Source organism: Dunckerocampus dactyliophorus, chromosome 3, assembly GCF_027744805.1.
Source record: "Dunckerocampus dactyliophorus isolate RoL2022-P2 chromosome 3, RoL_Ddac_1.1, whole genome shotgun sequence".
Lineage (NCBI taxonomy): Eukaryota > Metazoa > Chordata > Actinopteri > Syngnathiformes > Syngnathidae > Dunckerocampus > Dunckerocampus dactyliophorus.
In genome coordinates, this window is record NC_072821.1 from 25,374,733 (window position 1) to 25,399,582 (window position 24,850).

At 41.4% G+C, this 24,850-nt stretch overlaps 2 protein-coding genes across 5 annotated transcripts in view; both read right to left on the reverse strand.

The window, feature by feature from the left end:
- Positions 1-1,494: 1,494 nt before the first annotated feature.
- Positions 1,495-6,159, reverse strand: rps17 (ribosomal protein S17). The gene is made up of 5 exons (XM_054771960.1): positions 6,083-6,159; positions 5,425-5,576; positions 2,610-2,715; positions 2,274-2,339; positions 1,495-2,126 (listed from the first exon to the last, which is right to left on the reverse strand). The coding sequence occupies exons 1-5, from the start codon at positions 6,083-6,085 to the stop codon at positions 2,049-2,051; spliced, it is 405 nt and encodes a 134-aa protein (XP_054627935.1). The 5' UTR covers positions 6,086-6,159; the 3' UTR covers positions 1,495-2,048.
- A 368-nt stretch (positions 6,160-6,527) lies between these two features.
- The window catches only part of csnk1g1 (casein kinase 1, gamma 1), a 49,674-nt gene continuing 31,351 nt past the window's right edge, over positions 6,528-24,850 (reverse strand). The window contains exons 5-14 of one of the 4 annotated variants that reach the window (XM_054770457.1): positions 24,465-24,616; positions 22,912-23,146; positions 22,712-22,797; positions 21,737-21,821; positions 21,409-21,557; positions 21,231-21,338; positions 18,964-19,074; positions 16,080-16,186; positions 12,734-12,757; positions 6,528-9,889 (exon numbers count right to left, since the gene is read on the reverse strand). In XM_054770457.1, the coding sequence (XP_054626432.1) occupies positions 9,835-9,889; positions 12,734-12,757; positions 16,080-16,186; positions 18,964-19,074; positions 21,231-21,338; positions 21,409-21,557; positions 21,737-21,821; positions 22,712-22,797; positions 22,912-23,146; positions 24,465-24,616 (1,112 nt within the window). In that variant the 3' untranslated portion in view covers positions 6,528-9,834. The remainder of the gene's footprint in view (positions 9,890-12,733; positions 12,758-16,079; positions 16,187-18,963; positions 19,075-21,230; positions 21,339-21,408; positions 21,558-21,736; positions 21,822-22,711; positions 22,798-22,911; positions 23,147-24,464; positions 24,617-24,850) is intronic. The other 3 variants (XM_054770459.1, XM_054770458.1, XM_054770460.1) reach the window with 3 other exon arrangements.

The following is a 24,850-nucleotide window of genomic DNA, read 5'->3' on the forward strand; positions in this document are numbered from 1 at the left end:
TGATCAGGAAATGGCAAATTCAGCCTTTTTGTTTTTAAGATGTTAAATGATTGGAATTATACAGAAATGCATTTAATAATTCAATTGATAAATGTTTTGTATTATTCATGTGCCTCCCCCCCAGTTCATGTCACTGGAAGTAGTTAAACACAATTTAAAAGCTTTCAATTAAAAAAAAAAACAAAAAAAAAACTATTTGGTTTCAGTGCTGGACTCAGATGTGCAGTCAGGGGATGCAGAACCGCACCAGTCATGAAAACTAAAAACCTGTCTTCAACTGAGTCAAATTTTAATTTTCAGTAAAAATCACTGAATTTGCAAATTTCCTAATCAAGTGAGGCTGCTGCAAGCACACTGAGTTGGACCATGGCTCCTGCCTGCTTGTCAGCTTGTGGCCCACATGTTGCAGAAGCATTTATTATACACCATGGCTTTCTTCAGCCTGTGTAATGTCGTCATTCTTGCTAACCAGAAAATAAAATGCATAGAAATGTCATTCGGGAGGCACTTCCAGTCCTGAGGGGTCAGGCATGTGTGAGCTGGAAGGTGCTTGTCATTGCTGTTCTTCCACAAAGGAAAAACCAGCAGAAAATCAAATGCATTTGATTATACCCAAACTCACCAGGATGTAAATCATTTCCTGGAAAAGGAAAGGCTTCTGTACTAAATGTACAGCTAAAAGGTAAGGCCACATTTTTCAGTTACAAAGTTAAATTAATGGGACTTAAGTATTTGAAAACAATTGGAAGATTTTTTTTAAACTAAAGTGAATGATCCTGTTGAGAAACCTGTATTAACTCAATTACAGTGGCGCTCATCACATAAGACAATTCTGCATGTTCAAGAAGGAAGAAGCAAAGCTTATTTAATCCTACCCCTCATCAGTTTCACATCACTTGCTATAACACATTGATAATAGCTGATGAAATAGTTGACACAGACTCAGTTTGATGGTGATTACAATCTACCTACCGAAAATGATTTGGTAGTCAGTGTAAGACTGGTTAGATATAGCATTATGTGCACTGTAGCACATGGTGGCCAAGGTGAGACCATTGCTCACATAGGAATGGCAATAAATTGATACCTGACATATCGCGATTGCCAGTGAGGTGGCTGGAGGGTAACTAGGAGTGGCCACGGCCACTGCTGCCACCCCCTACCTCTGCCACTGCTTTTGGACAGTCTATTAGAGCAATTAATAGCTGAGCAGTGGTTTACGTGCCCACTCATGCTGCTACAGAGAATATTAAGATTTATGTGCTGAATAACGCTTCAGAATTTAAGTCATTTAATCAACAGTGAGACAACTCAACCGACCAAAGTACGCAATCCTGGAAAACTTACCTAACACTTGCAGTTAATTTGTCAAGATTGTCCCCCAGCCGTGGGGGTGGCCACCCTGGAGCTCTGCCACTGCTCACCTTGAGAGCCTCACAGCGCGTCACTGGCTACTTCATTATCTACACGGTGTAAAGAACCAGGAAGCAAGGCTCAAAAGTAAACTTTACTTGTGCATACAAGATGCTAGTTGTGTTGACATTTTACAGTATCAGTGTGAAATGTGTTCAGTGGGAGACAAAAAGGGGCTGAATTTTACAAAATAGCACTGATGTATGAAGTGTTTGAGTTAGTCAAAACTAATTCCAAAAAATGGGTTTAAGCCAGAGAATTCGTTTCATAGCATGAATGGACTTCAGCAGTGTTTTAGCTTAGGTGTTTTACCAAGAAGCTCAAAGCTTTAACATTTTTAAATGATATCCAAGATGCTTGTGATGGCTGATGTCAAAGGTCATAATGGAAAATATTACTATCATTTGTGGCCGCACGGTGGCCTAGTGGTTAGCATATTGGCCACACAGTCAGATCTGGGTTTGAATCTGTGTTTGGAGTTTGCATGTTCTCCACTTGTGGGCTTCCTCCCACATCCGACGACTACTTTGGTAAAACTGGGATGGCGTACCTAATAAAGTGGCCTGTGAGTGTAGCGTAAGAGACACTTGTTTGATGAAAAGACTTCTATGACTTTATTTAGGAAGTATGAGGTTCTACAGTCCTCGTGGGGTTTTGAAGTTCATGCCAATAATTGGCTGAGTCACTTGAAGTTTGGAAAGTCCACCAAAGTCCTGGAAAGAGAACAAGCAAGCGATGAACACCTGACCCAAGGCAGGTAGCACACAATTCAGGGTTTAGAGCTTGGGATCACATGCTTGAACGGAACATATGAACATCGCGTGAACCGTTTAGTCAACGTGTGCGCGCTGGACACTTACCAGCATCTTCAGCATGTCTTTAGTCTCTGGGTCCACTTCTATGATCTCCTGGTCCAGAGCAGAGATCTAAAGACGGAGAAAGACAAGCCATTAGCATCACAACCTAAACAGTGCTCACTTTCACTTTACCCCCTCAAAATACTATGAAATAAATCCCAACGTGCACACAATGAAATGACATTAAAAGCTTTTCCTGACCAAAGTTGCTGTTGCATTGTCGTCATCAGTGATTCATTTCATGGATTCATTTTGTCTGTCATTGTCTTTAACAGCTGCTGTGTGTGTAAAATCAATCTTACTGAGGCGAACACAAGAAAACGCGAGTAAAGTTCAGACCTCAGGCACGTAGTTGTCCCTCCTCTCCCTCTCCTCCTCCTGCAGCTTGATGGAGATGCCTCGCACTGGACCACGCTGGATGCGTTTCATCAAGTGGGTCACATAACTGCAACACAAAACACAACTTACAGGCTTTGCTTTGGCCAACTGAAATAATGCTGTTGAAGCCACAACGCTATCAACAATTATTATGACTTAGTCAGAGACGTATACTTTACTACATTATCTGTGTAAAAGACCTCGTGTGGGAACACGTCCCTCATGTAAGCAGTATATAGTCAAACAAATGAATGTTTTGCAGCTTAAATCACAATCATCCAATCATTCATTCATTCATGTCCGCTGAGCTGGCAGAAGACACACAAAAGAATATTTGAATAAAACACAAAAAATGACCAACACTGTTCAGCCAATGATGAGATCCCGTTTGGCTGCGTAAGTAAAGACGCACAATCAATTCATTAACAGCGCGCTACGTGGTACGTGCCACTGTTGTGCAGGTTAGCCGAGTTAAGAGAGCTACTTGCTACTTGCTAACCCTGTAATGTGGCGAAACGAACGGGCAGTGCCACATCCACCCACCAAGCCAACGTAATCACCAAGCGGTGGTTCTTTGAAGGTGGACTGCTAATGGCTGCTCTGGAAAAACCTGCTGCAAAGCCATTCAGTTCGAGTCAGACCTTCCGGAACAAATGAATGACGCTAACCAAGGTTCCACTGCACGAATATGCACACAGCCTTCCATCCATACACTGTGTTCACTTGGCCTGAAGGATGTGCAGTCTTTCCCATACATTCATTCATTCATTCATTCGCAACAGATAGATTTGGGTTTTTTATTTGGTTATAAGGTATTTTAGTGTGACCTGTTTCCCACAGGTGTGAGAGGGTGTGCTCTCATCTCATTCAGCCTCTGTGGAGGCGGGGCTACTAGCTGCTACCCTAGCAGCATACACATGAACAACAGCACAAAAGAGATTTTTAAGGCGGATGCCACAGCCACAGTGTGGGAATATTTCGGTTCTAAACAGAACACGGTGAGCGCATGAACACCGACAGTTTTCTCAACTGGGGAAAAAACCCCTCCAGATGTAGGTGCTCGGGCAGGGGAGCCTTCGTCCTGACGGTCAACGCTCACTGAGGCGCTCGGTCGGCAAATCTAAACAAAACAGTGCTAAGGGGGCGCACTCACAGACGGCGTCGCTGGCTACACTGCGACATGCGTACAGGCAACGTGTGTGGCAAGCTAATGTCTCGGAGTACCACCGAGTGGTTCAAATGTGAATTACAAAAAAATCAACATCCACGATGATTAGAAGCACAGTTATCGAGCAGGAAAATGCGTTATTGTGACAGATGCCATCGTTCTTAACACAACAGACTCACTGTGAGGCATCTGTCCATCGATATAGTGACATACTGGACAACGATGAGTACAGTATCTTTCAAATCGGCGTACACTTACACGGAGCCCACAAAACATCACACTCGAAGAGCGCAGACCTCCGCCAAGCGCCATAGTACCCCCCCCCACACTCCAGACTCCACAGCGTCTTGGCTACTGTATCAGGCGCTTTGTTGCATGTTTATAGCGTCATGTGTTATCTTCCTATGAGGACAATCCCAAAGGTCCCCTATGTTTTCATATTCTGGATCACAGCATCCACAATGATTCCGTTAACTGGATCAGGCTTTGATATTTTGAAGAACCTGTTGGAAACGTGTCCTGTATTTTTTTTCTCTGACCATGACTGGCGACCAGTCCAGGGTGTGCCCCGCCCGTCGCCCCAAGTCAGCAGGGATAGGCTCCAGCATACCCCCGCCACCCTAGTGAGGATAAGTGACATTGAAAATGGATGGATGAATGAATGGATGCTCTGACTATTTTTTGTGGAGTTTTACGCACAAATGCCGAAAATGGTCCTCTCTCGCAATGTTAAAGGATCCTTTAAAAAAAATTCCTAGATCCAGACGGTAATCACTTCTTCCATCCCCCATTTCCATTTCCGACAAGTCCTGAAAATGTCATCCAAATCCCTTCTGTCTGAGAAAAGTGTATGGTGAGGGGTTTGACAGCCTTAAAACTTATATCATCCATCCGTTTTGTATGCCGCTTCTCCTCGCTCTGGTCGCGGGGACAAAATCATTGCAAAAAAAGAAGTTGGCTACTTTGCGGATTTCACTTATTGTGGGCTATTTTGGGAACCTATCCCCAGCGATAAACGAGGGAACATTGTATGTGCAAATTTTATAAAGTAGTGTATTTGGTATCATAGCACAAAGAATAAAAGACATTGAATTGATGAAATAAATTATTAATTGAAATAAATGACTCATTTATTTTAAACCCTGAAGTCTACTGAGGTAGCGGGGTGATAGCCAAGCAACAGAAACAAGACAGAATCATATAAAGTATGTGACACTTGTATTTTACACAATAAAAAACTGGTATTATTATTAAGGACTACTATAAGAATGAAAACTTTATTCACAATTCACACCAGTCACCGTTTCAACAGACAAAATAGTATACAAAAGTATACAAAATACCGATATTTTGATTTGAGAATCGATTTTAGAGCATGAAGAGCTAGTAAGGGAAGCGTCAATATTTCAGCATCGACCCGCACATCACTATCATTTGGTCAAGTGTGAACGCTGTCATCCCGCAGCAGCAGCAAAAAGCATGCAGGAATGACACATGTCGAACAGTAACACATACGGAAGTGTCAGTACGGAATTCTCTTATTAAGCACTGCTGGTGGAAGGAAGGACTGAGACTTGACGTCTCACGAAGCAAAGCTGCCAAACTCACCCGGCGATTTTGTTGCGAAGAGGTTTGCTGGGAATGATGGCTATCTCCTCACACACCCTCTTGTTGGTGTGGAAGTCGTTGCCCAGGCGTGTGTAGTACTTCTCGATGATGACCCTGGCGGCCTTCTTGACCGTCTTCGTCCTGACTCGTCCCTTGGGAGACCAAAACACAAACAAGTGGATCAATGCAAACTTATTTATTCCAGCTGGCTCATCATTGACTTAAACTTTGCACCACCACCTCAGAACTGTGATCAGTAGAACAACATTCATTAGCTTAACTGGTATTAACTGGTATCTGCGTGCCTATCTTCTGACAAGAACGCCCTCCCAGACATTCACGTTGTAGCAAACTACTCTGATGGTGCACATTTAATACAAGAGGCGATAGTTGCCAAAAGTGCTAAAGTAAACGTGCAATTGTGGATGCCAGTGAAAAGCTCCACACGATAACGACTGTTCTGGCAGCGCTAACTTCAACTTGTTTTTTTAAATATTCCATCGCTGTTTGTAGTAGGCCAAAATATCAATAATAATAATTGATATGACATTATATATGCGGTTTGTGTGATAAATGATGCTTTAGACTGCTAAATGATCTCACAAAAGGCGAGGATTGAGACGGATTGTTAAAGCCATGGTGCGTCCTCGATACCCACCATGTTGACCCAAGCCGGTAAAAGAGGATCCAGTCAATCTCATACCGGAAGTTTATGCTTACACTCCACGACGTCACAGCACACGCTAAGAAAAACAGCACCCCCCAGCGGTCGGAGGAGATAACAGCTGTGGGGCGAATGTGAAAATACCAAATGCTGCATTTCTATTCATTTTGATAAAATATACATACAATAAAAGGCATGCATGCGAATTATCATTGCCGAATGATAAAATATCAAATGAAGTAACAGTCTGTGCAACAATTAAAAAAAAAAGTCTGCAAATTATAAAAAACACTTTAAAGTGCCGTTCAGTGCACACAAAGTTTTATTATTATTATTCATATTACCATTTGGAAAAACTATGTTAAATCCTTCCTCTTGTACATCATTTGCATACATCAATTTATATCATGGATTTGAAGTAACACTCGTTACTTCAATGAGTGTATAATGATATCAGAGGTGATAAGATGCTAATTACACGCGCTCGCACACACAAAAAACACTCCCAAAAGGTGAAGAGATCTTTTATTTTACATAAAAAAGGGTGCAAACTGGACTTCCCTTTAGGCATGGAGGGAATAAAAAGTGATTTTTCATGTGACGTATCATATAACATGAATCCAATGAGGGCAAAAACAGGCAACTCAGATTAAAAAGGATCCTTTTCATCAAGTTAAAAAAAATATGAAAATAAAAACTTGAAATGTGGGTCCTTCACGCTTGAAGCCCTTGACTAACTCAAAAAAATACATTTTTGAAGTTGACATTCATATTTCAACACAATATTTATATACAGTTTTAAGATTTCTCTTAATCATAGCTCTGGGGGGGGGGAAGAAAGAATTGTGCAGAGGAGAATTCATTCCTGGAGCTGTACAATTTCATTTTCCACAGTCTGTAAGGGGACAAAAAAAGAGATAAAAATAGAGTACGGCTTTATATGGAATCCCAACAGAAAGAACAGAGACTACGATGGGGAAGTCTGTACAATTTTCAAATAAGCATCACAATATTGCAGTAAATGTCACCCTCTTCTTCAAAGAAAAATATACAGTAAGTCCAAGGTAATTCTACAGTACAGCAACAAGGAAAAGTGCCAGAGAACTCAAAAAGGACAAAAGCCATTCATTGCCACTTGAACTGTCCTCAGCTCTGGATGTCACATACAACCTGAAGTCCAACAGAACTAAATCTAATGTGAGCTCTAGTAGAAGTGGAATGGAACGATGTTGGGTTTTTTTCTCTCCATATTTTACATGAGGACTGGAAGCCATAACGTCTCACAGAGCCGACAATAGACATGTTCCACGGGAGACTGGGGTAAGCCATGCACATACGCACTAACCATATAGTCGCACTGCGGGAGGCCCACAGGTGCACAGAAAATAAAGAAGTATAAGAGGTATACCAGCCGTCAACTTTACAGCACACCCTTAAAGGAAGAAGCGGGTGCAAAGATAAAAAGCTGCAAAGTTTACTTTTGGAGATGTGAACACTTTTCCTGGCTCTCCTCCAACACTTCCTGGTACTGAATTCAACCAATGTGTGCTGTGATTTTTCTAGACGACGTCAAGGACATGAGGTGGAATGAGATGGCCAACAAAAATAAAAAACATTCAACTTTTCCTGGCACGGGTCAAAGGCATGGACTTGTAGTAGTCTCAGGAATGGCACTCTGGGAATTCAGGGGACACATTAAAGGCTATTTAGTCTGGATATCCACCTCACTAATAGGGAGCCGGAATGACACGGTCATGCTGTCACTCAGACCTCATGTCACAGCCCGTCTCCGACCTCGGAGACAACAGGAACGTAGGGCTGACAAACATCACTTGTCCGGTACAGTCAGGACGCACAAAGATGTCCCCAAAGGAATGAATACCTGTCATTCAAATAGCCTTCCCCCCGCCCCCACCATTCCCCTCAAGGACTGTAATAATGATGGCTGAAACGATTAAAAAAGGTCCCGTAGATGTTCATATTCAAGTACTTTCAATAACACAACTTAGGCCCTGGAGTTACTCATGAGAGTAGTGAGGAGGGCTAAGAACAAACCAAAAGCTATACAGTGTAAATACACGCAACACGCATATGGAATCAGTGAAATAGTTAGCGACATCTACAATATTGTATTCGGAAAGATGAGGGCGCAGGTCCACTAAACGCCACGTCTGACCCTCCAGTGAGCGTGTGGATTCACCTACTGTACGTGTGCATGCTTGTGTGTGTGTGTGTGTGTGGAGCAGGGCCAGGGCATGGTACTAAACAAGGAGAAAATGAAAGTGTTTTCCCTGCACCCCACGGGGGACGCCTGGCACATGAAGCAGACACACTTAAAGTAAAAGCACATTTAAAGTATCAACAAGGCGGGAAAGCCGGGGTCAACAAATGTAGTGCAGTCATGGTCTCAAGCTTCTTTTCACATGTTGCTACCCTCTCCTTCCCCTTAAAGCCATGGCTATTTGGATTGAACAAACACATTGCATTTCAAAAAAAGTTCACATTAGCAAGACGTCAAATAAAAAAATAAAAAGGAATTCACTGTGTTAGGAGGATAGGCAAGGTGACGTACTGAGGATATTGTTTCAAGGCAGCCCTCCGTGACACCAAGTAAAAACACTTAACCACATGGGCACGATGCCAACACAATGTCGACAACAGTCAGCATCATCAAGCAATGCTTTGCAGTGCGGGGCTTCAGACTGGACCTTCCGTTTCATCACAGAGTTGCACACAGTCCACAACTTTGGGCTTTTGTATTGTTATCTCTTAACCCCCTCCAACTGTCGCTATCACAAAGCCTTCTTTATGCCAGTAGAGTGAGGTGGTTGTTTGGGGTTAAGGCAGTGAACAGTAGTGTTGACGAGCTAAGGAGTTTGTCTACGCTCCAAAGCAACTACTGGTGGAGAGTCGATTATTTACCGTCTCAATAAGAGCATTGCCCCACATCGACTCCGACTCTTTCCTTACCATGCACAGGACAAATGATATAAATGCTCCAGAGTCATTTACTTTTCTGTCCATACATTCAGTGTGTATGTTGGAGAATTAGTAAGAAAACTGGTTGCAACCAAGAGATAAATATCATAAATACTTTCTTCTTTCAGCCCAACTACAAGTGTTCAGTTCGTAGAATGAAAGAGGACAAGAGTCTGGAGGGATTGTAGTGTGTCGAGAGGGGGGGAGCGAGGGTTAGAAATCCTCCTGTGAGAACACAGTGCAGGAGGTGTGTGGGTGTGGCCTCCTGTGCTCTCTGGTCCCACGGCTCGTCTCTTTGGAGGCAGAAAGTGCAGGAGCCCATGTAGGCCGATTACGCTCCTGGCTCCTCGTGTGTCAACAGTTTACATTCAGTCCCACGTCAGGAATACCCAAAAACTCAACGACGGGGAAATGAAAAGATGACTTAGCGAGTCAAAAGAAACAATCATAAACCACAGTGGGGGGGATGCCAAAAGGATAAAAAAACAACCAAAAAGCATCTTGGAGGGTGGGGTTTACCCCCAAAAATTTATCCTCTGGAAAAGTTCCAACTAAATTTTCACCCCCTCATCCTGGAGGAAAAAAAAAAAAACGTACTCCCGTCAAATGAGAAATCTTCAAAGTTAAAAAAGAAACAAAACGGTCCTTTCAGAGAAGACTGGAATCCAGACCTCAGTTTTCGCTCACTTGTATTCTGAATGGAACCTCGCAGATTTCTGTGGGCAAAAATCAACGGAGCCAGAATGTTTCGGGCTGCTTCTGGATGATCATTTGTGTCGCGGTGTGTTCTTCTTCCGTTTTCGCTTGAAGAAGCAGCAGCACCTGCAGACAAGAGATGCACATTAAACTGCTTAGCACCTTACAAAGAAATGACAACACAAGCAGCTGGCTTGAACTTCCACACAACATGGACCAAAGTGTTGGTGTACCTCTGAGGTTGGGATAGACCCCAGACTTACTCCTGAATCTTACTACTTTTGTCCATAAACTGTGTAAATGTTCAGTGCCACGCTTAAAAGGGGCCATATCCTGCTCATAAATAGATCCCACTGGTGCACTATGGTAATCTGTAAGGGTTGAATGGAGGCAACCGGACGTATCATGTTGTATCCAAAAGGCTTCTTCAGTTCTACATTTTGGATGTGTCCCCTTAGCATGGTCACAACAGAGTTTTGATTTTGTCCAACCCGGCATGGCTGGTGAACGACCATCTTGTATAAGAATGGATCGTTGGCCTGCCTGGTGGCAAAACAGCTCTTTCCGTGGAATGAGATGTGAGGAGATTGTCGTAGGCAGACGACAAGCGAGGGCGCAAACCTCCTCCTCTGTTTAGAGAGGACATTTCTAATTTGACAAAGGTTTCTTTCAAACCAGCAGTGCTCCCTATCCAGAATTTGCACGTCATCCTCAAAGGAATGTCCCTGCTCTCTGAAATGCAAATGAACTGCCGAACTGGACCCAAATAAACGGAAATAACCTCTAATGTTGTGCCATTGGTTTGTATAAGTGGTGTTTGGTCTCGCTAACGTAAAGGCCATTGCACTCCCCGCTACATTGCACTGCATCATCACCAAGTTTGTTGGCGGGATTTCGTCCTTGGGGTGAAGCAGCTTGTGTCAGAGGGTGTTATGTTAGTTATGTTTGGACCAACCACATTCCTGTTTCTATCCTCAGGCTCAAAGGCAGTGGCCCTTCTTCTCCTGGTAGGTTTGACAAAGGTTAGGATACGCCGAGCTAGAAAGAGAATTTGTGATGTGTGTCTGTTCCATCTGTTTTCTCTGCTCTATCCTATCAGACTCCTATCAGCCTCCTTCCACACCTTCCACCACACCTACAGTGCTGCTCTACTCTAACTTCATCTCAACCGGTTGTGTGCTATTGGTTATCAGAAAACAAAGAAGAATTGGATATTGGATACAATTGGATAATTATTGGAGAAACCGGTATCGAACTCTGCTTTTTATTTAGGGGTATCCCGATACAACTTTTCCCCTTCTGGTACGATACCGATATTGCAGCCTTACATATTGGCTGATACCGATATCAGCATGATTCATACATACTTTTATGATTTAGTTTGTAGCGTGGAATGTCACAAAAGGCGTGATCAAGTGATATTACTCACACAGAACAATAGTCTGCAACAATAGGTATGAGAAAAACCGACCCACTTACTTCTTTATGCATCTATAAACCAAATAGTGGTGGCTACGCATTATGCAAGGCATAACGTGCTCAATGAAGCGTTTAAGCCTGACTTCACTCACCACTGATTGGGCTGGTCATCAAGCACAATACATTTCTGTTATGGCTAATGACTTTTTGGCATCCCGTGGTCGTAATGCTGCTTCAAATGTGCAATGAGGTTGGTGGTATTAAACTTCCTTGGTTCTGTGTCACCACAGGAAACTTGTGCATGACAAGTTTTGCACTCAGCTGCAACATCTTTTTTGGACTTTAACATACAAGACTGCCATCCGGCCGACAACTCTTACTGCTTGCTACTTTGTTGCATGTTAGCATACGCCGTTGTTGTGATCACGTGGGCTCTATGCGAGCGCTGCTGAATAGATGTGCTAAGGCAGAGTCTGGAATAATTGCTTGTATCATAATACTTATATCAGAGATCTTAGATGCAGGCCGATATTATCTGATACTCTTTTTTGTTTTTTTTTGTTGGATATCCAATATTATTATCAAATTAAGACACCTCGAGCTTTGTTCATGAAACAGCTGCCCAGGAAGTATTGAGAGTAGAGGGGCAGTGGCCGTGATGTAGGTCCTTAGCTCCCCCTACAAGAAAAAATGATTCCATTGCTGCCTTAGTCTGGTTTAGACCAAAAAAACACTTTCTGGCTGCCCTTTTCAAGAAAAAGGCACCGAGCAATGATCGCTGATTACCACTAAACACCAGGTAAATTGTCATACATTGGGCTTCGTAAAGTTTGGATGTAAGAAATGTAGAAGATTTCGTGTAAATCTCGTGAAATTCTTGTACCAGACAGGCCACAAGATTTAGGAGCAGCCTAAAAATGAAACCAGGGATACCTTATAAAACACACCAACATCATGATATGGCACTTCCACATCATGTACAACATTTTAAACATACACACATGTCTGAAAAGTTAGAAATCTAGGATAGGGCCCCTTTAATTTGGCACTTCAGATTGTTTAAGACCCTTCATGTTAATAACTGCAAGAAAAAGGGGGAAAAGGGTTTTGGATGATTGAAACAGCAGCACCAGAGGTTGAAAAATACGGTGCAACAACACAAACTGCAAAATTAGGTAGACACACAAAAAATGGAGCACACACAAAGTGCAAAGACATGATGAGCCAGAGTAGTCAATAAAACAACAAAGACAACAATGCTGTAGATTACGACATAGGACAGTGACTGGGTCCTCTTATCCATTTTTCAAGATTCAAGATTCAAGAGAGTTTTATTGTCATGTGTGAAGGCAAAACCTATAAAGACTATGTCTGTTGGTTTACTTAGTGCCTGCTTTGAATGATTATTTGGATATATGACATAGTCCACATGTCAAAGTGTTCGAATAGTTGTCTTTTACGATTCAAACCCAACGAGTGGCTTGTACCCAGCCTAGGCTGATCCACTCCCTGTCCCATGAGTCTGAAGTGGACGAGCAGAGAGGGACTCACCACAGGTTGAGCATTTTCACGCAGCTACAGAAGAGAGAGGAAAGAGTGTAAAGAGAAAAGAAAGATAGATTAATACAGCAAGACCCAGATGATGAGGACGGCCACGTGCAACACACACATGCACATATGGACACATTAACAGACACAAGTAAACAGAGGGGAGCTTTGAGCAAGAAAATGATTGTTTCTCAGATTTTCTTGGCACTTTGACACCAAAATGAGTAATTTGTACCTTTTAGTGTACTGACCACAGTGGGACAATACCTAAAGTTAGGTTAGGTAGTCGACAGACTGGTCAATTTCCGTATTAAGGGAATGAAATGGTGATAACACCTTGAACCATACAAAGCAAGTCATCTTATACTAAAGAACAACAAAGGTGCAATATCATTCACTGCTATTCTGTGTTGTGTTGTATTTACTTTGTCACTTGCCTTGCTGAATTCATTGGCAGGATAGGCTACTGCTGACGCAGTTATCACCCTGCCACCTACACACCCTGTGTTAGAAAATGCAAACCAATTCAGGCTTTACCAATTCAAATGGTATTTAAGACGACTTTAAATGACAGATGATCAAACATCTGCACGACTCCTCTGGATTGAAGCACCTGCATTTATTTACTATCCAGACAGTCAATACATGCTACACTCCTTCAAAAAACCTTTGTGGATTAAAAAAAAAACATGTCCCCATCTAAGTGTGCACTAATTTTGAAGATAACGTACGTGTCATTGTACATCTACTATCTCACTATATTGATAAACAGAGGCGTTATAATGTGCAACCAAGTCAGCTGTGGTTAATTATACAGGCTGATTGTGGTGGTGGGTGAATGTGTTTTAATGTGTTAAGATGCTGAGTTTACAATGCCTTCTACTGTACAGGGATGGAACAACAACAGACAGACAGTCCCAAGACAAGACATCGCTTTTGGCGTTATGATCACTTATTAACAGAACTTCACAAGCAAGATCCAAGAGGCAACAGAAATTATTTGAGAATTCCTCCCGACTTGCTCCAAGAGGTGCGGGAAAAGTTAACCCATTCATGAGACACACTTTGATACGCACCACCCGCATTGTTTGCACATTGTTTGCGGCGTATTTATGTTTCATTCACGACTAGTTCACGGAAATTATGCCTGCCACAAATATCAAAATGTTCTTTGTGCACTGGCACACAACTCCGCACAGCTTACACATACGGTTTACCACCGATTGACTCATTGGCACGCAAAATTGGGTACCACTGAGAGGACAACGTGAGTGCAAACGTGTAAACAAGGCTTATGTTTGGCTCCTATTTTTCTTGTGATGTAAATGACGATGTAAATTGGCGACACAGAAGTGGTGAGTGACGCTTCAGCGGGCTTGTGTAGTTGCTTTTCAGCACCTCAGCGCTGTCCACGCTGGGGGAGTTAACTGGTTATGTGAATAAGGCGATGCGGTGATGTTTCAGTGGCAGCTGGCTGCGTTTTTTTTTTTTCATGCGATCAGAATGTTTAGAATGCTGTTGGGAATACCATAAGAATATTCAGAATACAGTAAGAATGTTTGGAATGCAGTCAGAGTGCAGTTAGAATACCTTTCGTTTGAAATTTTTCGCCTTCAAATCCACCTCGAAAGTTTTTAACATTCTAAAAACCTTCAGTCCGGCCACAAGAATGGGCCCTGATATTTTGAATGCACTTAAAATGCATTCAGAATTTTTAGAATGCACTTTGAATATCCAAAAATAAACTACGAATTTTAATTGCGACAACATTGTGGCCTATTCTGCCTCTAAAGTGACGAGAATATAAAGCGGCATTTACACTTGCACACATTTTGCCTCTGCATTGTACTGCAATTTGCAGAGGTAATGCATGTCATTTAGTTATGTCACGACTAAAACGCGCACAGTTTGCGATCTGTTTACCCATAAATTACACACTTGGCATGGAATTTGTGACCGAAAATGCGCAATGGCATGAAATGACCACGCTCCCGCACGACTTTACACCTTGTCAAGTACTGTTTACGTTTAGTGCACGACAACAGTACGCATTGTTCTCGCATGGCTATGCATTGTCACACCACTTCCTGCATCCGTGAAGCAGTCGTGGCATTACTTGGTCTTGCTGTGTCCCGTGTGAGGCCATGCAACAGCAGGCATCACTCCTAGCTTCATTATTCCTCCATTTGCAAGGGACCTACAAGATGTTGAACCCCAGAGAAGAAGCTCTCATTGCAGAAAAGAAAGGCAGGTCTATATTACCTCGCAGCATCAGAAAGAGAATGCGCAAAGAGCAGGAAGCAGGCATAACTTGACAATATCATCAAAGACTTGCAACTCAACGTGGACTTGGACATCCATTGACTCGGGACTGCCTTGAAAAAACTTGAGATTTTCAGTGAGGGTGTTGAGTAAAATGTGTCCCCATCCAAAGTACTCAACTAACGTGATCTTTATTGGGGCATTTGAAGTAGTCACACTAGGTCATATGGGAACTTCTAAAATATACCTTTACTCAAAAGTAGGTCTATTTGACAAAACTGATGCCAAGAGTGTAAAACACGTCAGCAAAGACGCCAATCATCATATCAAACAGGTGCGTGAATGGACACCAATGGATGACGAATCATCATTGGGTAAAAATAGAAACAAGTGCAAAATGACTGTGATTCATAAGGGAACAATCTTTCATTGCATCTCTGACATTCCGTTCGGAAAAGCTGAAACACTACAGTATGTGTACTGCACTGATACAGAGACACTAACAGTTAACCTTTGAGGCTGATTTGACAGTAGATGTAATTAAAGTATCTTGTGTACCAGTGCATCTAATAGCCACTTGTTTTTTTTCCACTGAGCTTCAACGTGAGCTCACCACAACCTGAGCAAGAGTTGCTGCCTGCTGCAGATTGGCAGTTAAAAACCAATGTTAGGTCAATATCAACCAATCAATAATGACTCACTTGTCACCTTGTATGCATTTCAATTCAGTGAATCTGACGTTTTCTGAAATGTTTCTCATATTCTTTTGATCAGCCGGGCCACGTGATATTCTGCAAACAGAGCACTTTGCCGAGGAGGTGGTGACCCATGCTCGATGGCGTCATGGTTGCTCGAGGCGCCACAGAGCGAGTGTGTGTGTGTGTGTGTGGGGTGGGGGCAACAGGCTCCAAATCAAAACCTCAATGGACAATCAAATGGAGTCACTCAAACAGGAATTAAAAGCTCACAATTCCACAGCACAGCAAAAGACAGCAACAGAGAGGCAAAAAGAGGTGGAGAGGAACAGCAGGAAAGAGAAGAGGCAGCTTAGGGACATGGAGAAGAGGTGCGGCTGCATGACACATACTTGGCCTCGTCCACCACTTCCACCTCTGCCTGGGCGGTGATCGGTGCATTAGAATGTGCTGCAAGTGGATCGTCAGCATTCAGCTCGCCGTTGGTTGAGCTGACCACCTGTGGCATACACACACACACACACATCTTAATTTAAAATCTGTTTGCTTGTATTCAACCACGCAACAACTCAGATGTCAACATATTGGCCAGCATCAAATGTGAGCACGGCAGTGACTTTAGTGCGTGACAAAAACGCTGAATTTGTGAGCATGCTACTTTCAATGTATGGATGTGTGTCGAGTCTCACAGTAACAATCCATAACACAGAAAACAATGAATGGGCTGTATTATGTAGCGTGGGCGTGGTGAGACCACGGAAAGTGATACCGTTTCAATTCGTACCTACGGCCTCTCTGACCACCACCGAACATTCATTCGCATTCATACATCAGTGTGGGCAGCACTGGAGGCAAGGCGGGTGTAGTGTCCTGCCCAGAAACACAACAACCATGATTGGGTGAAGGCGGGCGAGGAACAAAACGGCAACCTTCCGGTTTCTGGACGACCTGCTCTACCTCCTGAGCCAGGTTTCCGTCAGACTACCCCAGGGCAGCTGTGGAAACAGATGTAGAATACCACCACCAGTGTGTGGCTGAGGAGTGAATAATGGGTTCACCTCACTGTGAAGCGCTTTGGATGCCTTGAAAAGTGCTATAAAATGTAAAGAAGTACTACTACGACTATTATTGTTATTATTATTATTGTTTCAGCAGTAGTTTGAGTTTATGACAACAAGCAATGGCAATCTGGTTTGTCTCCTATAAGGAAGAAGTGTACAAAACATATACAGTATACATATACAGTACTAAATAAATAATTGCATTCGACTATCTCTGGCTTCTCCTTCAGTAGAGGACAACAACTTTTTTCATCTTGGGTTTTTGGAAACCACAAAGTACTCATTGCTAAGTTGCAGCCCTCAACTGTGTCAGCTGTATTTTGCTACATGGGTATTGCTTGCTGCTTTATCCCTTCTTAACCGTTATGTAACTTATCCCGTAGTCTGTGTGCAGAGCTGCAGGGATACAGATGGGTGTTTGCTGACCAGGAGATGTTCTAATAAAATACCAAAAACCTCTGCGAACTTACTTTTAAAATGTTACGTATATTTAGCATGTAGCAGAATAGGTAAAAGTGTAAACTGGATACAAGTTGACAAATACTTTGTGAAAACACATTGTGGTGTGATGGTGCAATAAACAGTGGAATCTTAATATATCAACGCCCTAAAGTTTGTATCCAGTAACTCTGAAATGGACAAAAATGTTTGTGGAAAATTATGCCCCAAATGTTGCACAAACATGTTTAGGTGTCCAAACAGTCATCGAGGGTGCATATGGTGTGAGCAAGCACCAGCATGTCCCCAGTTTTCCATTAAAATACATCAAACCATGAAAATGGGAGGGCACTAGGGAAGAAGATTTTCCCCTGGAAAAGGGTTAACAGGTACGGGTGGGAGACTTCAGCAAATCTCACAATGCTTAAAAGGACCAAAATATGGCAAAATACTCTAAGTACTACATGTTATCATGAATGTACCTGTTACTACATGGTTAGAGCATGTAAAACTGTAAAACCTCATTGGAGGCGTTTTGATAGCGGTCTTTGTTGACGGCATAGGTGTGTCCCATTACGTGCAGCAATGACCTGTCTCTTTATAACTTTAGAACGCACAGAAAAGAAAAAGCCGTGTGTTCATGTCTCACATAAGGATTGTGGATGATGGGCAAAATAATTTTTTCCCCCGCAAAAAGTACAGTTCTCCTTTAAGTATTTTGCAATGGAGTGTCCAGCATTGCAGAGTATTACGGTGCCATGTCAGTCAGAGATGATAGACAAGAGATGACTGTCAGAAGCCACATGGATGAGCATAGTGAAAACCGGAAGACTGAAGTCCATCAGTGAAGTCGACTGCTAAAGTGTGCTGCTAGAATTAGCTAGCTGCAAACTGACTATACTGTATGTACACATCACTTCACCAAACTGTTTTATGTTCAAACATTAGTATTACAGCGTTTGCTTAAACAAAATTAGTTTTTGTTTTTTCTGATGGTACCAACCAGCCTGCAGATGCAAAGGCAGGAGCTAATGTCATACCACCCAGTTTCCTCATGCCATATTAGTCTAATGTGTGTGTAATGTAAGGTAGAGGGAAATCGTTTAGAATAGAATGAGCTGAGAACAGCCTTTAAGTTCTCCCTATACTGGGAAACGAATGTTTCTCCTTAAAGTCCATTTAAGATTTACAGTAAGAGCATGCACTTAATCGGGTCATCCTGCCATGCAAGAAGCTTCTCCATCTCATGAGAGTCATAAAGGTGTAAAGATCTGCAATCAAAGTCTGACGCTATATCACATCATCATTGTTGACTGTGCTGGGGGGCACCATGATGACATGCGGATGGTGGTGTGGGGAAAAATAATATTCTCCAGCCAGAGGCACAAAAGGTATGGGACCGTAGATCTGTCTCATGCACCTCATCAGTTCTTGTACACATGCTAATTTAAAGTGGCAAAAAATATAGCATATTGCTGGTAATCTTTGACCTTGTCACCTTGTCAGAGTAAATGTTCTCTCCTATAATATTGTTGAATAAGAACTCATTTCAATAATTTTCATGATAATTTGCTTTAAAATAATTTGAATATTGTTCCATTATCACAACTGCACAAAGCAGCTTTCCTTTGTAAATGCGTGCTGAAGCAAGTTACACTAAAGTGCTTCTTTACATATCACCATTACACTTGATGCAATGCCACTGAGTTGCTATGAGACAGATCCGACTCCACAGACCTGGAAGGGGCTACTGGCTGATCAGGTGAGGGGTGTATACCTGCACTGAGCCCCCGTGCCTGTCCGCTGCCAGGTGGGAGGTCAGATAGGAGGAGTTTGCTTGGCGAGTGGGCTGCACCTCCCATGCTCCTCGTCGATCAGAGACTGCTGTCTGCTCAGGAGTCAGGGACGCCGAGTGATGGGAGGGGGAAGTGGGTTTGGGAGTGCAATGGGAGAGGGAGGGGTAATGGAATAGTTGCATTAGGAAAGATGGGTATTTTGAGTGTGCCAGGCCAGGTTCATGCAAAAGCACCATGAAAATTGAAGAAGAACAAAAGTGCAACAAAATAATAGAGTGAAACCAAACCAAGCAAGGCTTCAGCCAGAGAACTGAACAAGAAACACATGTGCCTGAGACCAAATTAGGTCAAGTTATCTAAAACTGGCCTCAGTTTAAGAAATGGACAATGACCAAAAAAAAAAACAACTTACGAAAACAATGTTTGAAATGACCAAACATTGAAACAATGATATACAGTAACTATATGACTACAGTGGTCAAGTCAATAGGAACTGTTTGCGAGTCTTGATTGACAACCATTTAATCAGTCCTTTATCTTAAACCACTTCAAGCAGGGATTTGGAGCCATGTAATTAATACTGTCACACAGGATGGGGAAAAACCTCTGCAAGTTTAATTTGGTCTGAACTGAGATGTCTGACAGCAAATTATGTTGTCTTCTACATTTTTTATCATGGTCACTCTTAAAACCAAAATACAGTTGGTCCTCGGGTTACGACGTTCCGTGTTACAACGTTTCGTGGTTACGAAGGCGTCCCCATAAGAGAGTTGCACCTGTGGTTACACTGAGGGACGATACCACCACTTATCAGTCAATTTTTTGCACTTCTTTATGTCTCCCAAACAACAGTGCACCAAAGAAAAGGAAAGCCATCACTAAAAATGGACATCAGAAAAATCTCTGACAGGAGAAGCTTTATTGGTCTCAACAGCTCGACTATTGTGACCGCCATTAAAGATTATTGAATGCTAATGAATGCTAGAGGGGTCATGGATTCTGCTATGTGTGTGTGTGTGTGTGTGTGTGTGTGTGCGCAACTCAGGCTGGATGAGTATATTTTCACTGTGTTGTGTTTTACGTTTTAAAGGACCATTTTACAATGCCCAGTGACGACGTGTGTGTTCTGAGAGAGAAAAAAAAACAAAAGGCAAATTTATTCTTGCACCCAGGTCGTATCAACTGTCAATTGTCATTCTCAACACAACACACTTCTGGCCTTCAAAGAGCGCTCTTTGTCACATTTGTCGAATTGTGTAATCAGAATAAGGGTGTCATAAAAATGTCTTACATTAATAACACGATTGGGATTGCATCGGTGACTACGTCTTCCTTAATCACACGGACGGGCATTACAGTTTAATGATTTTGTATCAATATGTGCTGAAGCTGATATTCCATTAGAAAAGTTAGCCAAGCGGCATCCATTTCCGAATTACAAAATGGGCCAATGATGTATTGAATCAATAAATGTAAGGCTTTCTTCATTACATTCATGGACATTTTATTCCCTAGCCCAAATAGCACACACTCCTTGCTGGTAAAATAAGCGGAAAAAGTAAAAAACAAAATTCTAAAAAAAATTTTAATGAAAAAACGGAATTTGGGGAAAAAATAAAACGGATTTCATAGGGCCCTAGATTTATTTAATTATTGTATTTAATCATTTTATTACTCTATTTCATAAGTTATTCATGTGTTTACCGCATGTACACTATCGGTGAGTGACTTGGGAGTTAATGTACTGTAGGTATAAATTCGGACATACTGTAAAAGTGGACTTCACAGTCCAGAACCGAAACTCGTTTATAACCCAAGGATCACCTGTATTACACCCCCCCTCCATATTGAGATATTGGGCACATATTGAGATGGTAACTCCACAGAAAAAAGTAAGCTTCCAAATCATTTTGATGATAGAGTGGCTTGTAATAAGGAGAACATACACCATATGTGGCATCACCTACTTTAGTGATGGATGAGCCCACCTAACACCTAACTGCTGTGCATGACCTAAGCTATGCGAGTAAGTTTGTGGGTTAATAAATGAACCTTTATTCTTATCAATTCATACTCAACACAGGGGTATACAGTTATTTTACAAACTGTAGGGGAAGCCCAGGAGCAAAAGCAAAAAAATGTTTGACTCATATTTATAGTACCATGACTAACATGAACGTTCTGACTGCAGTCATGAATGCATAAACCGACCTGACACATAGACCGGATATACAAAAAGCTTTCATACCTGATTTCTTATTGGTGGGTGTGCTGAGGTCCGGTCTCTGTGAGGATGGCTTTCTCTTGTGACTGCAGACGCCCCAGAGTCTATATGGACGGATCCCACCGGTGTGGGCTGCAGGAACAACAACTCATAAAAAAACATGTGCACCACATGATGTTCACATTTGTTGTGTGTTACTTACAATCTGCCTGCCAACCCAGTCGTATGTGTAGTCAAAGGTGTATCCTTTGCGCTCAAACAGTTCAGTGAATAAAGTCCTCAAATATTCATAGTCAGGCTTTTCAAAAAAGTCCAATCGTCTTACATATCGCAGGTAGGTGGCCATCTCCTCTGAATGAAACAATGCAACATGGTTTGAATTCATGATGGGTAAGCTTCTCATTGTGATGTCCTATGAATGATTTGTTGTTGATAATCAAATAAATAAGCCATATGGTTCAAAACAGCCTGTGCAGATTTACAGCTCTATGCATCAGAACAACACCGGCAGATGAATCCAAATCCAGTACCTGGGAAGTTCTCACATAAAACCTCAATGGGAGTGTTTCGTTTAGTGTCTCCGATCTTCTGGTATCGTTCTTTCAGTGTGTCGGCCTGCAAGAGGATCCAACACAGGTATAACACATGTACAGATTCATCTTGGCTGGATGTGATGATTTTTGCATTTTGTCAAAACTGTAGATGAATACATTTCAACACATTCCGTCACAAAAACGACTGAAGACATACAGTACATTGTGTTTATCCTCCCTTGCTTAAAAAAAAGAACAATTCAGATTAATAATTGACCGTGACAATCATGCCAGTGATGAGTGAATGTTAACTTCTGACCACAACTGTATACAGTATCTCATGAAACTGAGTACACCCCTCACATTTCTGCAACCATTTTATTACAGTATATCTTCTCAAGGGACAATACTATAGAAGTGAAACTTGAATATACTGTAACCCTACAGCAGTCATGGAGGTTTGGTGCTGCCAGCTATTTATACAATAAATGTTGCATTATTTAAATCTATTACCGCTTTCCAAGCTGTTCGCTGTACACTATCATTATGGTTTACAATATTTCAGTTACATCCCATAATTAGTTACAGAAGCTGCCCGATCATCTAATACTTTCTGCCATTCTTATGTCTTGACTGTACAGCTTTTTGTTGATTTTTTCCGCTTTTGGTCCAGATAAGAGTGCCGAACCGAAGCACCAAAGTGTTATCGTTTAAATTTTAAGATGATGGTGATCAATGAAGCGGAGTATCAGACAACTGTCACGCAGCTAAGATAAATGAATAAATATCCTGTTTATTATAATTTATCAGTTATTTCATTGATATTGAAAATATGCTTTAGCAAAAACAAAAATGTAAATAAATAAAAATAATATGCCCCCCCCCCCAAAAAAACACAACTTAAAAAAAAAAGACATTTGAAAGGATGTACCAGTACTAGTTGTCATTATTTCTTTTTTAAAGTTGTCCTACCTTTAGTCCTTGCCATGGCAAACTCCCCCGAAGGAAATACATGAACATGTGACCTAAGGCCTCCAGGTCATCTCGTCGGCTTTGCTCTACGTCAAAACATTTCATAACTTTTTATAAGGAACAGGTTTCAAGATCCAAAACACCACTTCAGAGGGCTTCATGCAACAACAAAGACAAAAAGGTGTCATCCCAAAGCGTACCTTTGCCCAGATGTGTGTTGATGGACATGTAGCGGGCAGTGCCAGTCAGGCTCTTATGTTCTCGGTATGGAATGTGTTTTTTGGTCTCAGGGTCGATGTACTCTTTGGCCAGGCCAAAGTCAATGATGTGGATGATGTGTTCCTTTTTATTTCCTTGCCGTCCGATGAGAAAGTTTTCAGGTTTTACATCTCTATAGATGAGGTTTTTAGAATGCACATATTCCATTCGCGATATCTGTTGACAAAGGACAAATGTCAGAAAGAAATGGTAATGGTTTAATTTATTTTGAACATGCAAACAACAACAACAAGTTATATTGGAATACATCACATAGTACAATTCACAGTTCTACATGTCCAAAAAGGAGTAGGACGAAGCAGAGCTTATTTAATCCTACCCCCGCATCCGTTTCACATCAATTGCAGTACATTTGTTCACTTTCTGTATTCCAAGTGTAGTCTTTGTTAGTTTGATATACATATAAAAATGATAAGGTAATATAACAATGTGGTAAAATAGGAGTTAAGGTTCTTGTCATCGTAAATAATTTACATAACAGTCATTTTAAAATAACAAATATGAAATAATAATAAAAATAACTGATGAAAGTGTTAATAGTTGAGAGAACATAGTTGGATAATGAGTGAGTACTGTACAGACAAATTTACTCACAAAAGAACGAAGAGTTAGTAAGTGTAGTAGTGATTCGAGGTCTCTTCTTCCTTGTACTTTGTAAACAACTGCTTGCACTGTTCCTTGAAATCACTCATTTTAGTGCATTGAGTTCCTTACTCAATCCGTTCCATAATTTTATTCCACATACTGAAATGCTGAATGTGTTTACCGTTGTTCTTTCGTAACTTTACAGCTGTCATTAATGTATAGATTGAACAGTTTTGGTCCCAGTATTGACCCAAGGGGTATGCCGCTCACTAAATTTAAACTTGCAGATGTGTATGGATGGATAAAAAAAGTGACACTGTGAAACATTTGACATGTATAACTATTTAAATAGTTTTTGTTTTGTTGGTTTATTGCAAACTACTAAAATTTACAGTGGGGATTTACAAAGATCGACACCAACGCGCAACGTGCAGCATAACAAACTGGATTGCAGTCTGACCTCCACAATTACATTTGACAAACTTTCATAACAGAAAGCAAAGACTCCAAAGTAATCCACAAAGTCAAAATAAAGACGTGTCATTGGATAAATGCGATCGCTCCTCTGCACACAATACAAACAGCATACAGAGAAAGAAATTACATGCCATTGTACAAAGATGAGATAAGGCTATTTAAATTTTTTTTTTTATAAAAAGACATGGTGTAGACCTGTTCTTCATGAAAAGTTATCTTTAAGTTACTTTAGATGTGATCTGGGGCTATTTAGAAAATTAAATTAAAAGCTATATTATTAAGAGCAATATGTGCCGAATGATAATCTTGGAATATTTTAAAATCTTATCGGGGTGGGTTTTATAGATCGCAAAAAGTAAACATTCCTGGAGAAAAGATGTCTGTCACCACAATGCATATTATTACAACTCACCAACTGGATTGCAATCATTAGGACTGTCTTCAATGAAAAGGTCCTGTCACAGAGGTCAAAGAGGTCCTCCAGACTTGGCCCCAACAGTTCCAGAACCATGGCATTGTATTTCCCACAGGGCCCAAAGTAAAAAACTTGGGGCACACCTTCAGCTGAAACACAAAAAAGAACAAATATTCAGAGTCCAAAAGACAAATGTCAACAAAAGCTTGTATACTGGTCTGTATTGTGGAAGCTGAGACAGGAATACTGTTTGATATTGCTGCCTTCTTTGACAAATTAGATATTTATATAGTACTTTCATGTGTGTCCAAAACACTTTTTAATTTATAAATACATCCTCTATTTAAATCAAAAGTGACAGGAGATAATTGGCACATAAGCAC

What these genes read in the sequence shown, in the direction of transcription:
- rps17 (XM_054771960.1), bottom strand. An exon ending in CTTCGCAACAAAATCGCCGG is followed by an intron (nt 2,716 to 5,424) that starts GTGAGTTTGGCA and finishes TTTGTGTTGCAG; the next exon opens with TTATGTGACCCACTTGATGA. An exon ending in AAGACATGCTGAAGATGCTG is followed by an intron (nt 2,127 to 2,273) that starts GTAAGTGTCCAG and finishes TTCTCTTTCCAG; the next exon opens with GACTTTGGTGGACTTTCCAA.